At 37.3% G+C, this 17,503-nt stretch overlaps 1 protein-coding gene across 1 annotated transcript; it reads left to right on the top strand.

Moving 5' to 3' along the window:
• The first annotated feature begins 6,105 nt into the window (after positions 1-6,105).
• On the top strand, positions 6,106-10,877 carry LOC146004467 (uncharacterized). The gene has a single exon (XM_083143322.1). It carries the CDS (start codon positions 6,153-6,155, stop codon positions 10,545-10,547), a length of 4,395 nt encoding a protein of 1,464 aa, XP_082999448.1. The 5' UTR covers positions 6,106-6,152; the 3' UTR covers positions 10,548-10,877.
• The last annotated feature ends 6,626 nt before the right edge of the window (positions 10,878-17,503 follow it).

Genomic DNA, 17,503 nt, shown 5'->3' with positions numbered 1-17,503 from the left:
TACAAGATCATTTGTATTGCATTTGAATGTTAAAAAAACAACAGAAAAAAACTTGAGTGCACGTTTTATGCATCTTCAGGCATGTAGATTCGTGCAAGGTTTATTACAATGGTGCATTTTCCTTGTATCTACGAAACGTAACACCATTCGGAAATTGTTCCTTGTATATACGTATCAACGCCGTAAAGATACTGGTGTACCTGTCTCTATTATTATTATTATTCTTTGCCAGTTTTAAAGTTAAAGTACAAAATCTCGCACAATGTAATTAAAAATATGTTACTTCGCATAAAACGTTTCCTCTAAGTAGTAAATACCGAAAAAAAACTTTGGCATTTACGTCTTATGCTCTCCCATGAATATTAGGGTAGGGTTGGTTAGGTTAGGTACAAAACCAGTAGGAAATTGTTCCTTGTACATGCATGTCAACATCGTAAGGATGCTTGTTAACAGTAAACTTTTTTTTTGCCAATTTTGGAAGTTAACATACAAAATCACACATATTCAATGTATACGTTTGTTAAAAGATTGGTATTACGTCTTATGTACTACTAGGTATGTAGTTTCTTGCAAGGTTATTATTGTAAATGTGTGTGTTTGTAAAAAACACACCACCATTCGGAAATTGTTCCTTGTACGTACATATGTATGAACTGGACGGTAAGAGTAGCTACTGCTAAATATTATACGTGCATTTTGCCAGTTGTTATTCGGAAACAACACATTACTTGTTTATTTGCAATGTTACATTCACAGCAATGGCGACGGAAGTGACTCTAATAATATTACACGTGTTTTAATCTTAAAGATTACAAATTACCAGGATTGCGAAAAAGTAACTGATGCATGGTGTACATTTCGTGTATTGCGTTTGGTTGAAAAAAATTGTTACAGCAAACACACATTCATTTATTTGGAACGGCATTTTAATACAATTTTGCAAGCATGAAACGCATTACTTTAACCTGGTTTTATTTCCTGTACCCGCATGCACTCAAATCCTACATACGAAATTACAGTGAAACTGCTAATGCTAATATCAATATACAACATTTTCGGAACACACACGAAAATGACCATCTAATATTCATTTCTAAACATATATTTACAAACGTTGCTTTATTTATTGCCGTTCCTGGGATAATTAACAAATCCGCCTTTTTTTTCTGTTATTTGGTAATGCAAAACATGCAGCAAACTTTCGCAATTTGCATCAGCTGATCGAGACTTTGCTATTTTATCAACTATAAAAGTGTAAACGCAGATTATACTAGGTGCTGCATGTATCTGTTGGCTGCACAGTGTACTGCTTTTCCATGTTTACCTGGCACTTAACGCGTTAGGCGGAGCCTGACCGCCACTTAGGTTACACGGGACTTTGAGTGCTAGGTAACGTTAGGCGGACATTGAACAACCGCAAAATGGTGTTAAGTGGGGGATAAGACGTTAAGCGGAGATGGTGCAACACCCCTAAGTAGGATAGATCTTTGTTTACATTCAGCAGTAGTACAAAAGAGCAGCGTGTTGTCATGACTGGTATGGTAGAAAACGTTTAAATTACGCATTATTTTTAAATATTGCGAATGCGATGTGAATTCCAGTTACTCTAACAAACGTGAAGCTGTACTGAGAACGAAGCATTTAATTATGATAGGCAAAAATAACACGGAAAATGCAGACGAAACTATGTATACGCACTGGTTGTCCAAAGCAGTGCTGTATCATCTGCACGTCATGTAACTGGGGTTCTCAGAAATTATTTGAAAATAAAGGAATTGAAATTGACCTGTACTTGAAAAGCTGGGACAGGAGAAAATTGCGAACATATCGTTGCAGTTCTTTCTCGAAAGAGAAAGGCTGGTTTAATAATAATATTCACGATTTCATGACCAGGCTATACTTACTGAAAAAGGACATCGTACTGAATGAAACAGTAACATTAGCATGTCCACTTTTTTTCTGGTTACATTTGACATTAATTCATTCTCAAACTATTTTCATCTTCCCTCTTAATCGACTTGCACCTGTTCCAAATTTCACACATACGTAACACCGGTAATGCATGGACGCATTGGTTAAAAGACGCTTCATGATTTTCGGAAAAAAAAGCTTTATTTATAAAGTACAATTTAAAACTTTACTTTCACGGAAATATATATTTATCTCTCGATAAATAAAGTAAGCAGACTCGTGCATTCTTCGTAATTTCCTTGCCGAATTACAGTGTTATATCCCCCATACCAATCTTCTGTCAATTACGTTTTCCCTGATTTATTAACAAATTTCATTTTGTTGATTCCACGGGGTGGAAACACATGAAAACTTCTAATTTGTTCTGACCCATAAAACTATTTAGAGCAAAAAAAAAAAAAAAAAACCTGAACAGTAGACCTTACTTTCTCGCATATTCACCATGCCTTAAACGACTTCAACACAACGTATCCTACTTAGAGTACTTCCTGAAAATCCCGGCAGATGGCATATCGGTTAATTTTAATCGCGAATTACATTAAATTGCAAGTTTAATATCATCTTAACCTCAGAAATGATGTCTGAACATGATAGTTGAATAATCAGTGCTGTAAAAGTAAGACTTTTGAAAAGACGACAACAACAACAGAAAATATATCGGAACGGAACTCAAAAAAGCCTTAAAATTCGCACAGCACTTTTTTTACGTCACTTGAAATTTTCACAATTTAACTGATCTATTGTTGTGAATCCGGTAAAGAATAATGTATAATAATTCCGTGCGACTGTATTTTTAAAGTTGTTTTTAATAACTGACTTTTTTTTAACCTGATATCATACTTTTCCACGTAGCTAGTAAATATGATACACACACTTATCGTCAAGAATAGTTATTTCAAAAATATTTTCTCTTCTGTGATCATGTCTCGTAACCTCTAGGGCTATCTTATTTACAGGAATTATAATTTTAAAATTGTTGTTACCAAGAAAAAGAAGGACGGAAATACAAGGGAACAATATCTGCTTAATACAATGAAAACATACGTTAATATTAAATTATCGGATAGTGAATAATGTCAGTCAAAGTGTATAATAATATATATCATGCGCTTACACACTTAATACATTTTTCTTTATAATGTTGGTAGTTTCTTCGATTCCTGCCCGCCGTTGAATTACACATGCTCGCAACCAGAAAAGAAGCAAAGCATGGTGTAAAAATCTAAATTTTTGTATTATCGATCCATGGCAGCTAGAGACGATCCAAATGACGTCAAGGTTAGTGATCTTTGTGCATGAACGTACTATATTTAGCTCTTTTTCGCAACCATTTAGTCACGCTTTAATATATTAATTCTTAGGTTCAGGAGAATGTAATTTTCCGAAACTTATGACTGACTACATAATCTTAAAGCATTTCTAAACACATTTTTATTATCGACTTACACGAGAAATTCTTGCCTTCATTGAAAATAATGTTTGAATAGCCATCCCATCGCGCTCCAATGTAAACCTTAGGGCAACCAAATGACGAACGAAATTATTTAGGGACCCAACAGGGGTGACGCCGCCACCGGAAAAGTTTGGCAATGAACAGTCCCATTGCACTTCGACTGCAGCGCCAAATACGATTAGTAGATAAAACTGAGTACTCGTTGTTACGAGCGGTTAGGGACAGCATTCGCAACTAGGAAATACATGCCAATAGTGCCAAACCTATCCTCGTATGCATACAATAGCTTAAATAAGCAAACTATAACTTACCAAACCTATTTACATGGTTATTTTTGCTATTATGTGCCTACGTGGATAGGTTAGGCAGGCCAGGTTTGGTGCTGTTAGCATATATTTCCCAAGGTGCTAATGCTGTCCCTAACCTCTCGTCTCGTTGTTTTCCCCGCGTTTTAAACGCAGTATTTTCAAATGTTCGTACACATACATTTCCACACATTAGAAGAACTTTAACCAACAACTTGCGGGACCATAACGTATATTTAACTTGTGTGGCTGGCTTTCTACCTCCGTGATTTTAAACAAATGAACAACGAGTGCGAAAACCACGTGACCTAGTCAGCAACTATTTGTACAGCGAGCTGTGCACTTCCGTACTTCTGTTCTTGGTGCTTTCGAACTCTATTAGGTTACGTCACTTCCGTCAAGACCATACTTCAAGTCTGTACTTTGTAAGCAGGCGAATTGTCCACCACCATTATCATTCGGTCTGAATTACACAATACTGATGACAATGAATTGAAATAAAGACGTCAATAAGCAGAGAACAATGTCTGCTTCGAACCAACGTAGTGTCATTCCTTAAAACAACACAGGATGTAGAATAAAAAAGTAGTGAAAATGGCGGTGGACAATTTGCCTACCATTATCTTTGCCAGTAGCGTGCCGTGACCATTTAGATAGCCGAAGCACTGAATATATAATTTTTAAATAAACAATAGTACATCAAGGGGCAGGCTTGCCTTGATAAAAACACCGCATACCACTGCTTTGCAGCAGTTTAGTCTTTCACGGGTTCCGCAAAAATGCCTCTCGACACTTTTGGGGAGTCCAATTATCCTGGGAGTTATGCAAAATTCGATTTGAATACCGAAGCAGCGCTTCGGTAGCTTACCTTGAATGCACGCAACTGATCTTTGCCGTTGACTGTACCTTTCGACAAAGCCGTAGCTGATTGGTTACTCCAAAGAGAGAGTATGCCCTGTCTCGTGTGAAAGAGACCTTCAAGATCTTTCCAACGCCGGATTAATCTCTTCTATAGGTGCCCTGGTTGGTTGCCGAAATATTGCAATTTAAAGTTAATATTTTAACAAGATGTTAAAAATAGTCAAAATCGCACAGTTTGCAACACTGTAATTTCGGAAATACAAAAAAATTGATCTGCAAAGTGGCATGTTTTCCTATCTCAAGTGGCCCTTTCAGTATGCCAAATTTCAAATTAATCAAAATACGTTAGTCCGTCTTCCGCTCCGGCCCAGTCAAAAAGATCCTATCATTTATATAAATTAATATTTAGTAGTACAGCGGGATCCATGAGTATTACCGTGCAAATTGTCCATCAACATGTTCGTGCACTTTATTTGACCCAATAAGAGCTTCAAGAATGTAAAGAAAACTCAAAACAAGCTGTTGACAACTTCTGCACCAGCATACATAATAATCCATTGCTTAAAAACGCATAGGATGTAATAGAAATATTAATGAAAATAGTCATGGACAATTTGCACTGTACTACTCATAGATCCCACTGTACAAGACAAGTAGCCTCTTGCCGTCAAAATTTTATCAAATCTTCTCCAACTCAAATTATTTGTACTCTCACCGATACTCTAAAGACATCATTCCTTTTAAGTCATTACTTCTACCATTGTGAAAGATTCTGTTATTCATGCACATCAGATGGTGCCAACAGCAAAATACAAAACAATTTTCGGCCTCCCCGATGGCGTAGTGGTAGCGTTGTCGCCTTGTAATGAAGGGGTCCCGGGTTCGATACCCGGTGGAGGCACATAGTGGTTCGGTTCCCACTTTAAACTGTAGGTCCAGTTCCGATTAGCCTTACTGTGCATAAAGTGGACTCAAAACGCCAACTCAATCAATCAATCAACAAAACAATTTTCGGTCAAGTCTGAGTGAAACATGGAGCCAGCCAGTTATGATGTAAATATGACGCAATATCAAGCCTTTAAGCTGAGCAATAAATGTGCTTCTACCCGCAATGAAGTAATACCATTGTATAAATCTTGTTTTTAAATAGAGCGTGAACATTGAGCTTGTGGTTCGACCACAGCAGAATTATACTGAGGTTATTAGAACTAATAAGGGTTGTACTCACAGTTTAATCTTTTAACAACTATTCATAAATAGCTGCACACATTTCTTCAAAGCTTCATTTCATAAATGAATCATTGTCCAATATCAGAAATTTTCCATCATGTAAGTGAGGAACAATTGCATCAAATATTCTTATTCCAAATACATTATTGCTGATTATAAATACATTTTATAATAGTTTTTTTATGAATTACGTGAATTGTTGGTTTGAATAATCAAAGTCCAAATATAGTAGTGGCAAGTAACAGATGTGCGTGTGGAAAATCGTCGAAGCAGTTGAAAGGCGATTTCTTAAAAATTCATTGCAACTCATAATTTATCATTTCGATATAGATATGTTGTTGTTTGTGAATTTGTTGAATGTTTTATTACTGCTCCAGAGACTTTTGGATCAAGTCGTTTCTCAAAAGTCTACTGATCTAAATAAATGTAAAGTAACGCATAAAGGTTTAGAGTACACAGGAACAATCTCGAAGACCCATTCAAGACGAAGATGTCAATTCTGGAATGCAACTAATCCAGTTCATCAACCTTTGGACTCAATAAGAGATGAAGATTTTCCGGAAGGATCGCGTAAATTAGCCAGAAATTTTTGTCGCAATCCAACCAAGGATATTCAACCATGGTGCTATACCATGGACCCAGAGGTTGAAAGAGAGTATTGTGACATTCCATTCTGCAACTTTGGGGAGTGTAGAATCACTGCTGTTGGGGCCGAGTACAGTGGAAGTATTATGAAATCTGTTTCGAGCATACATTGTCTTGCATGGGACGAGGAAACTGTTCCACGCATAGACAACAGTATGTTTCCGAACGGGTCCAGAACAGCTGCTGATAGTAAGTGCAGGAATCCTGATGATTCTTCCGGAGGTCCATGGTGTTATGTTGAGAAGGGAGTAAGTGACGTTGGCTCTGAATTTTGTGACATACCTTTTTGTGATGAACCTCTCTGTGAATCATACTCAGAAGGTACTGGTCAGTCACATTACACAGTGTTGAACAGCTCTGTGAACAATTTAACATTTAGCTTGAAGTTGTGGGACTATGCATACGGTAATGAGGAAGTTCACTTAGTGCTGACATCTTTAGCAAATCCATATGACCCGCTGTATGACATCATTATCAGTAACAGAGTGTCGGGTTTGCGAAAGTACATTGACAGCAACGAAATGGAAATCGATGAAATCACACCACAAATTTTGACGTCGTTGAATTGGACACATTTTTGGGTAGAGTGGGTGGGAGGTTATGTGACATTGGGTACAGAGGGATTTGAGGAACCGATATTTATCCACGAGGACGATGATAAAATAATAGTTCATCCAGAATACTACAGTTTGTATGGGAAGGCATTGTGGAGCATAGCTTGCTTAGAAGAGTGCGAAGTGCATATTACCATCAACGGCACATTTACGAGATTCTGGAAGCTGCGAAAGACGTCCACAGGTAACGATATTAACTTTTTTGTGCGTGCGGTTCATTCTGCGTGCTTAGAATTTAGGATCGCAGCCGTGATTCAGTACCCGAAATTAGAAGTTGTTCTTGGTGAGGAAAATTTTACTTATGTGGCTGTGTCCACTGACGAAAACAGCACGGAGATTTTAGGGAAAACGGACGTGAAGGGGATTTTATATTATTGGAACTGGCACGAGTTTTCCATTTCGTGTTTTGGCGACAGGCTTCAATTGTTCTGGGTACGGGATACTGGCACGAAAACAGTTCTGAATGTGCGGCATCCAATCATTAGAGAGGTGCGTTGGTTCAGCCCAGCTTCTCGTGCATCTACGGCGCATTGGACATTTTTCTGTTCACCTCCAGAATCTGCCAACGCTCCACCTCCATATCCTCCAGAGTGCGCACTTTCGAAGGCAGAAATAGAATACGTGGGACATGAATGGGTCACGGAGTCAGGTCTGGCATGCTTGTCCTGGACACACGCTACCGGGCCACATCGTATCCCAAAGAAGTTAAAGAAAGACAAACTCTTTCTCGACGGTAGTCGTACAGCGGCCAAGAATTATTGTCGTAACCCAACTCGAGACGAGAACGGTCCTTGGTGCTTCACAATCTCGGCTGAGATTGAGAGAGAATATTGTAAGATTCGACGATGTCGAAGCAGGGATTGTAAGATGTCAGGAGTTGGTATGGACTATATGGGGACCATAAATACAACTCGATCAGGTAGGAATTGTCAACCTTGGACAGTTTCACATCCACATTCAGTTCCGAAAACATATTTAAACGATTCACTGTATGCAGATCGTTCAGTGAAGAACGCAAGCAATTTCTGCCGTAATCCTTCAAGAAACATTGGAGGTCCCTGGTGTTACACGAGGGACACTTTGGTGGAGAAGGATTTGTGTGATGTATATGACTGTGTGAAACCAGACAAGTGCATTATTTTAGTTCGCGGACTTGGTAGAGGAAGGTTGCTATATGTATTACCGCAATGGAAAATGAAAGGACTATACTTTTGGCTTAAGGAATGGGATCCTGAGCTGATCGATGGAATAGTCTTCATGTTCCACCCGATAACTGGTGGTGATATCTATTACAAGCTTGCGATTGGTGTGGACAAGAATGAGAGGGTTCAGATGTTCTACGGGGTCAAGGATAAGGAAACCATGCTTGAAGAGAAGACACTTCCACACTTGATACCCATTGGGAAATGGGGTGGATTCTGGGTGAGAGCAAGGCATGGTCATGTTGCATTGGGGTACGAGGACAGTGAAAACCCGTTGTTTGAGTATGTAGACAAGAAGCATCCCTTCATGCCAATGTACTTGACTTTCCAGTCCCTTCTGGGAAACACCATCGGGGTAACCGTCAAGTGTGACGAGTGTCATACTGAACAAACAACGATCCATCGCATCACGAAGGTGCTTCCAATCGGTCTGTGGGATGCGGAATCTGAAAAGACGCACAGGCAGTTGACGCTGTATGTTCGTGGAACCGGAGCAGCACTCGTTCCTCTTCTTCTGTTGCCCGGAGGAGGCCTTTACTACGCTTTAATCATAAACGACTTCGGGAAGTACCTGAATTTCATCTGGAACGAGAAAACCACAACTAAGACCATCACCTTCGTGGCAAAACCGAACCTGCTCTTGGAACACAAGTGGACAAAATACATAATAAGCTTCAAGGAAACACGGCTCGTCGTCATCAAAGACGGAGAAGAGATATTGAATTACAACCACTCAGAACCTTTGCTGTTCTACTACTTTTCAGTAACTGCCGAAGGAAATGTGACCTGGTCTGCCAATTGCAAGCCTGTAGATATTGACGGCGAACCTCGCAATGGGCGTTGGTCCGAATGGGGTCCCTGGTCCTGCAGTGTCTCTTGTGGTGGCGGAACAGGATTTAGGAAGAGAACCTGCAGCAACCCAAAGCCAAATGTCTTCGGTCTTGGCTGCGAAGGGCCAGACACCTTGACGGGCACATGCAATGACTTTCCTTGCGGTAACATATCCAGAGACACGCTGCTCCTAATAAGGAAGAACCTGCAGAAAACTCATATCGATCTTCAAGGAAGTTCAGGAGACACTGTAACTGTCCCATGCAGCGAGGATATAGTCAAGAGGATCACATCAGAGTCCAAAACAGCACAGATAAACTGGATTAAGAATGGAGAACAGCTTGAAGATACTGACAGGTTAAAAATTGAGAAACAGGCACTGACAATCAAGAAAGCCGACCAGTCAGACACCGGAGTGTATGCTTGTGTTTTGAGACTTGGGGAAAAGAGAAAAGTTATGATTACCGTTAGCTCAGTGAGTATAAGAACTGACAGCTATACGAAGGATGTTCGAAAAACCCAACCCTTCACGCTGATATGCAATAACTTAGTGTTGGGTTATTTGTACAGCAGGCTTCAGCAGAAGTGGACACTGAATGGGGATACGTGGAAGGATTATGGCTATATCACACCAGAAGCAGTCAATGTAGAGGTCATACCAAAAGTAAACAACACGCACGAAGGAGTATGGGAGTGTATCGTGTGGCAATCTGTTATCAACTTTACATGGGCTACGAATTGGCTACGGTTGAAGGTAAAATCAGCACCGAACATCCTAACTCATCTGATGGAAGACCCTTTAACATCTAAAATGTTTAAACCATTGAAATACGAGGTACTAGTTCTCTTGGTATTGCTTTTCATATTTGCCGCTGTTATAGGTATAGTCGGGACAGCCACCTACTACATAATAAAATGGCAGAATCAACTAAAGAGGAAAAGACCAAACACCGAAGAGACCGAAGAACTTCTAGAAGGTGATGAAAAGGATACAGACGAAAACGAAACTGAAGAAACTAGTGGATACTGGGATAAATTCATTGCAATCTCAAAGATGCTTTTGCAAGGGGCAAAGACCAAAGGAATGAAGCTAATTGACATGTGGAAGGAAAGGCAAAAATTTAAGGAAGACAAAGAGAAGAATGATATTGAAAACGAAGGAGAGAAAAATTTACCACGCACTAAACAAGTAACTAAGATAAAAGAGAAAAATCTGGAAAAGCAGGAACATTGGAAAGAAGATAGAAACAGGAAAAATCAGATAAATTGGGAAAAGGAGAAAAGTTTGGGCACAGAGAGAAATGTAGCGAAACAGAAAAGTCGAGGAAAAGATACAAATGTGGAAAAGCAGAAGAGCTCAGAAAACAAGAAAAAGTTGGCGGTAGAGAAAATTTGGGAAAAGGATATGAATTCTGGAAGACGAAAAAATCTATAACAAGAGAAAAAATGGAGGAACAGACAATAGTACTTATAAAATGAAAACAGGAAGTAGTCATGTATTGAAATAACTTCTGATACATTCGATAGTTGTCACTGGCAATTATGATAAATTTTATTATTTAGTACAAGAACAGATGCATGCTTATCTATATTGTTGCATTTGATTTGCATATTTCTTATTGTTTGTTTTGAACAAGCTATTTCTCTTATTAGTGCACAAAACATTTAAAAGAGAACTAAACCAGTTGCAAGTGTATAGGGGGACTAAAACGTTTAGCTCATATATAGGTACGTATCTATATATATATATTGGGGGGGGAGTGAAGCAAATGTCTCAGAAATAATAATAATAATGTTTAAATTAAAATAATTATATCATAATTATATTAAATTAGACAAATATTAATTAGAATATGTAAATCAATTAACATTGTATTGTTATTATTGAATGAATAGATACAAGGTAACCAAAAAAGTTCTTGCCATTTTTGACGTCCTATTAATCATGCGCTCATAGAGAGGAAACGAAATGACGCACGTGCCTGGCAAGCGATCGGGAGTTAGTCTGACCATCGACTGTCAGTAATACAGGCACGTTGCGCACGCACAGCAGTCATAGCTCGTCCAGTGTCGAAGAGAAATGGAGGTATCGAAGCAGCTTGTTCGCATGTGTTTGTTGTATGACTTTAAAGACTCTATGAAAATAGAGATATAACAGCACGTATTCATTATCTAGCTTACGTGTAGTTAAGATCGCCAAAATTTGCATAAAAACAACTGCCCTGGTAAGTAAATTGGTGTTAAGTAGATAAAGGAATGAATATTTATTGAATAACGGAAGGGATGTTAGACCCACTTGACGAAAATTAAAGTTCCTGATTAGTATTTTATGCATATCGTAACGAACCTTAAAGTTCGTGGGATCTGAACCAGTTAACTGATTAGGTGATGTAAACTACTCATCATTCATCCTCTTGATGAGACCACTCGTCATTGACATGACGAGTTATTGCTTGGCATGCGAAAGGTACAAATAACACAAAGGAATTAAACTACTGAAAAGACAATAGCAACTCGTTGGATTTTGTGAACCGTTGAACCTGTATCATGGCTGGGTGTAGGATAATTACCTGTCTAACTGAAGTCTCTGAGCTGAATTGAAAATAGCGAAGTCCTCTGTGAGCTTCTCTCTAAGTGTTGACCAAAGCGTGCTTCCACTATCGACCTCCTGTCTTGCTGACCTCCTCTCTCTACCAACTCAATTCCCAAAGTCCAGCCACTTCCCAGCTTGTCTCACCTCTATATTCCCTGGCCATCGAGCTCTTCCTCGATGCCGAATCGCCGAATCGTGTTTATTATAATTGCTACCATGCAAACCGCTGACACCAAAACCAGAAGTGTTACCTGTTTCCTGAATGCTCAGGAGGTTTGCATGGCACAACACAACGCATTGTAAACATGCCTAAGAGGCTTGAGACAGCTGAGAAAAACAAGTGAATGCCCTGGTCAACATGAAGCGTTCAGAGAGACTTAATAAAATAAACATACAATCCTATGGATTGATACGTTCGCGCCTTCTAGGAAAAATTTTCTCCTTTGAAAATTTAAAAGTCAAATCGCAAAGCTTGACATGACTCAGGTTCGCCAATTCCATATATTTTCTTAAAAAACCAAATATACAAAAGAAATCCACCATAACTATCTGTTGTTTGCCGTAGCCTGAATGAAAAAAAAAAAATTTTATTCCCTAAACTCTAAAAATGAATAATACCCTTAATACTAACAAATTCGTATGTTTATACGATGTAAAAAACAATAATATATACTATTATAAGACTAGAAATCACAAAAGTCGTGTCGTTAAACGATAAAACTCTTAATGTAGCACATGTGCGTGTACGTAATGTATATAATGTATAATTGCTCATCAACCTGCTCCTAGTCAAGAGTCTGTGATGTCTCGCCACGCGGTAACGACTCTGTGTGTTCCGCGAGGCAAGCGTTTGGAGCGTCGTCCAAGATGGAACGGAATTCACAATGTTTATGTATAGTTCCACTTGATATAGACTCTTCAAACAATATAGAAAAACCTTAAAAAGGTGCACAAGTAAGTACACGTAAGTAAGCATGTAAAACATTGTCACATCTCACTGTTTTGTCCGTGTGAAAACCTGATCATATCAAAGTGCGTATGTCGTACGAACTATGTAGCCAGTGCACTCCTAAAATCGTTGAATATATGAACTTGCACGGCTATGTTGCACATTCCAATGTATTATTAAACAATATTCAATGCGTATAGTGAGTTACACTGAAAACTGTCGCCGGTAAAAACTTAATTATAGCGTTCAATTTTCTTTTCTACGTTAATCTGTACACTGTATACATATATATGGCTTGGTGAATACCTTTGTATGACTGCACACACACAACAAAAAAAATAATCTTGCAGTATTTTACCAACTGTCTACTCTGATTGAAAATATCAGAAAATGTCCAACGTGCAATTGTATTTTAACTATGTACCATATTGGTGAAACACAATTAACTGTTTGGAAAAAACATTTGCATAAAACTAAAGCATACTGTCTGCAATGTTTGAAAGTACTGGAGCTATGCTTGTTATAGCTTGCATGTGCAATTGGATATCCATTGTAAAAGCTTCTTCTTAAAACAAAATTATGCACTAATTGATGCACTGGTCAATTGACACCACTGATGCTTGTCGCTTCCTTGCAGTATAATGTAAACTTAAATGCATATAAAACTGGTTCTCATGCATGGCACAAAACTGAAAATGTATATAAGGGCTATGGAAAAGTATTGTTTCCCATAATGCATGTTAAATGACCAAATAGATACACATGATAGGAGCTCACATGTGTATGTGTAGAAACACTGTAGCACAATTCTGTAATTATTGTTTGTGACCAGAACTGCTGGTTGTAGAATGTATGTTTTCTCTGCTTCCTCTTCTTTCTGGATTGCTTGTCGTCTTGACTGCATTGGGGCAATGTAAAAATGTAGTAAATTACCCGTAGAACTTGGGAGATGGGGAAAAGTTGTTGTTTTAACTGCAAACAGTGTGGAGGGGAATTTTATTCAGCTCCATCACTAGGTGTTGTTGATAAAGTGTAGTCCGCTATACTGGGAAATGTATGGTTGTACATCCTTCCTGTAAAAGGTAGTCTCCGTGTAGTAATTAGAAATGTCTGCATGTCTTCCTCAAATTGGTGGTGACGAGTCTCTTCTTGAAATAGTACTTAAAATGTCTGCATGTCACCCTCGTAGAATGATACTCAGTCTTTCTGCCTGGTAATAGTAGACTGCCTGCGGATGTCAGTCATGAAAAATGCCCATGGATGGTGTAGGCATTGCTTGTCCATGGCGTTCCGTATAGACAGGTTAGGTTGAATAAAGGGAAAATTATGACAAAGAAAGGAAATTGCAATAGGATGGGTATATATAATTCAAGTATGCATGTACACAAAACCAACTAATTTCCACTGCCTTTTCTTTTAAAATTAAATTAAATTGTCTCATCAAAAATAAAATATGATTAAAATAAATTGATAAAATAATTGCCATAACTCTTTGAAAATAAATAAGGAAAAATTTAAATAAAATATCCAACCGTAATTAAAATATTAATGTCCATGATTAATGTGTTGCCTTAACCTATTAATTATTACTGCGCTGCTCTAAATTAATCTGTTTCGCAAGCTGATGATGCTTATAAAAATAATATCCTAGGGTTGCGGTTAATAACACATTCCAAATAACAAAAACTAATATAGACATGGGCAAAGGGTTTAAAACTAATTCTTGAAATGAAATGTTCTTACTAATTGATTGATTAAGTTGTTTTAAAGCAAGTTCAAGTGGAGTCCATTGGGGAATAGTGAAATCAGATAAATTCTTGGGAATATTAAGTAGTAATCCAATTTCCTTCATTTTTACTTGTTCGAAAGCTAACACTCTCGTGTGTAAAATTTGTTGATCCACAATAATTTGCGAAAAATCCTGATAATTAAAAAATAAAGATTGGCCTTCGGTAAGCTGAACTGATCTGTGCGTGTTCAAATTATTATTCAAATTCTGAATAACAATAAATTGACCTGAACCTGATATTAAAATACCATTGCGTGTTCTGATAAACTGAAATAATTTATTGTCAGTAATAGACTTCACTTCAAAACTACAAAATGTAAAATTAATAAACAAAAATAAGTGTTGCAAGCATGTTCTAAATGCTACTGCTGAGTTTCGTTGAAACTCCAGGTGGTAACAAATATAGCATCAGGGAATTAAAAAGTGAAATTCAAATTTGAAACACAATAAAATTAATGAAAAACTTTCTCAATTTCAAATTTCCTTTAAACAAAAGAAATGTATCCACTCAAAACTTCTTGAGTCCGCCGTATACCTCAAATCACTTGGTCGTGTAAACAGACCCGCCGCGGAAAAGTATACTTGACCCATATAAGAATGGTGTGTCAATTCCTTAGGTATGTTTAAACAAAATAGATAGAGAATAGTTGTGCAATATATTACAATATAAATACAAATTACTAATATTACCTACTGTACTAACATTAACATGAAGTTAATCAGTAAGAAGTAATAAATTTATTGCTGCATTGTCAAATAAGGTGCAAATTGGGTAAATAAGCTAAATTTCCTAATAATAAATATTAATAATAATAATAAATTCCCAAATTATAACATTTGTGGTAAACCACACTGTTTAAATTTGGAAAGGCTAACGATGCCGTGGCGACTTTTGCTGCACATGCCTGTGCTCATCACCGAGGCTTAGCCTGGCATGTTGCTAATAATCTTGATTATTCTAAGTGCATAAAGTGCTAAAATTGCCCTTTTGTAGAAATTTCCCTGATTTTATCAAAATGTACGTCAATTTCCCAAAAAATTTACTTACTATAAATATCTCTTATGAAAAACGGGAAAATTTTGCGAGAAAACGCAAAAAAAAAATTCGTCTTGTTGTTCCTTTGGAAAATTATTGGTCGTGATTAGTCTGAAGTGCATAAATGCGACGTTTTATGGCAAAAATTATTTATGTAGCAAAAATTATCCCTAACATAGTTTACATGAAGTTCTATCGTGAAAATCAACTTCTGATGGCTATATGCGTAACTAAACTGTTCCCATAAAATTGTAATGGGCGACCGCCCCTGATGCGAAAAAAAATATGCAAAGCCTAAGGTAAGTGTTTTCTGACTTCCAGCGTGTTCAAAGTACTCGGGAGCTTCCGTGCGGAGAAAGGAATTTGCAAATTCAGCTGCGATGTATTTCTGCTTATCGTTGCATTCCGATGTTGCTTGGACTTAACTGACTGAGTTCTCTACAGCGACAGGCGTGATTGGCGACTTCGGGTAAGTTCGGGTTCCGTTCGGGATAGCGAACGAAAAAAAATCGTTGCTTTGGGCAACAAGCAAAGGTGCGGAAGAAGAAAATGCAAGGCGATGGTTCGCTGACGCCCCGAATGACGCGTACATGTGTACAAAACTTTAAATTACTACAAACAAAGTGTAGTAAGCGCTGCGAGAGTTCGAAATAAAGTCAAGGTCTTTGAAATGACGTAATAAATGGGATGGAAAGAGAAAAAACTTCGTTGTGCTTGCGACAGCGTGTTACTAGAACACTTCCGCGCTCGTAATAACAACAGTTGGGAAGCTGTTAGCAAACTAAATGACTAATAAACCTTGCATAAAGTACAATTAAACGTAAGAAATGAATTATACTTAAAAATTTAAATCGTAATTAATATAAAATTCTAGGCGAACGTGAAGTCGTAAAAAATATGGTCTGTAAACGATACAACAGGTTCGGGAACCTGAAAATTTGGCTGACTTTCTGCTTTTAAAGTAACACTTGAAACTTTCTCGACTTTTACTGGTGACTGATTCGCAAATAACTCTTTAACTTTTACAACTGGCTGAACACAGTGTGAAATAGGCAATTCACTTTCCATTTTGCGACTGTTTTGAACAAAATTAGGATCCTTGCTTACGGCAAATGTCTGAACTCTATCTTTAACGAATAAAATATTCTTCGGCAAATCTATACTGTCGTCTTTAGTGACTAAACTATTTCTGGATACATCTTGAACTTCTTGTTGTACCCTAGGATGAATAATAATGGACTGAGGCAGTGGAGGCGGCAGTGGCGGATTTATTGTTTTCAATGGTACCACTTCAACAATCGGTGCAACATCGTCGTAAATCTGATCAATGGACGGTGAATCATTAAGTTTGCTTAACGGTAATTCGTTGGTACACTCATGGTCATAAATAATAGATTTCTTGCGGTGACATTGAAAATAATAGATTATGAAAATTATAAAAATACTAATAATAAATATTGTTAATAATAAAATTGTAATTATATTATAAGGATAGTCAAAGGACTTGTTCAACAGATAAATAAAATTAGAAGCTTTTACGTGTGGAAGTAATCCGTTTAAAATAACTAAAATCGCAATGATTTTCATGTTGCTTAGGCAATCAAAACAAACATTTCTTCAAAACTAACACGTACTTTAAGCCTGCCTAGTTTAATTAGTAAATAGTTTAACTCAACTTTTAATTATTTCTGACTCTAGGCTCAATTATCTGCGTAATTTATTTATTTAATATAATTTATTCTCTAAATTTATTAGCACTGTTTGACTTATCTTATTTTGAATTTTACTGCAAACCTATCTTATGTTATTTTCAGGTGTTAACGTTATGTTTAAATTCTTTGAAATCAATCGAACCATAAAGAATTGAGACTGATTTACTCCTGACTACCTGAAATAAAATAATAATTATTATTTATGCGATCTTTAAATGCATTAAAATACTAACATCACTAAAACTTGAAGAATCTTTAATTCTCTCTACTCATTCTAAAATATGCTTAGCATATTATTGTGGCAAAGCTTTA

The sequence above is a fragment of the Lepisma saccharinum genome, chromosome 21, assembly GCF_977018435.1.
Source record: "Lepisma saccharinum chromosome 21, izLepSacc3.1, whole genome shotgun sequence".
Taxonomy (NCBI): Eukaryota; Metazoa; Arthropoda; class Insecta; order Zygentoma; family Lepismatidae; genus Lepisma; species Lepisma saccharinum.
The sequence above is the reverse complement of the archived record's forward strand: the minus strand, read 5'-3'. Positions and strand labels throughout refer to the sequence as shown.

Excerpts from the sequence above, each read along its gene's own strand:
- LOC146004467 (XM_083143322.1), top strand. The coding sequence starts at position 6,153 with ATGTTGTTGTTTGTGAATTTGTTGAATGTTTTATTACTGCTCCAGAGA.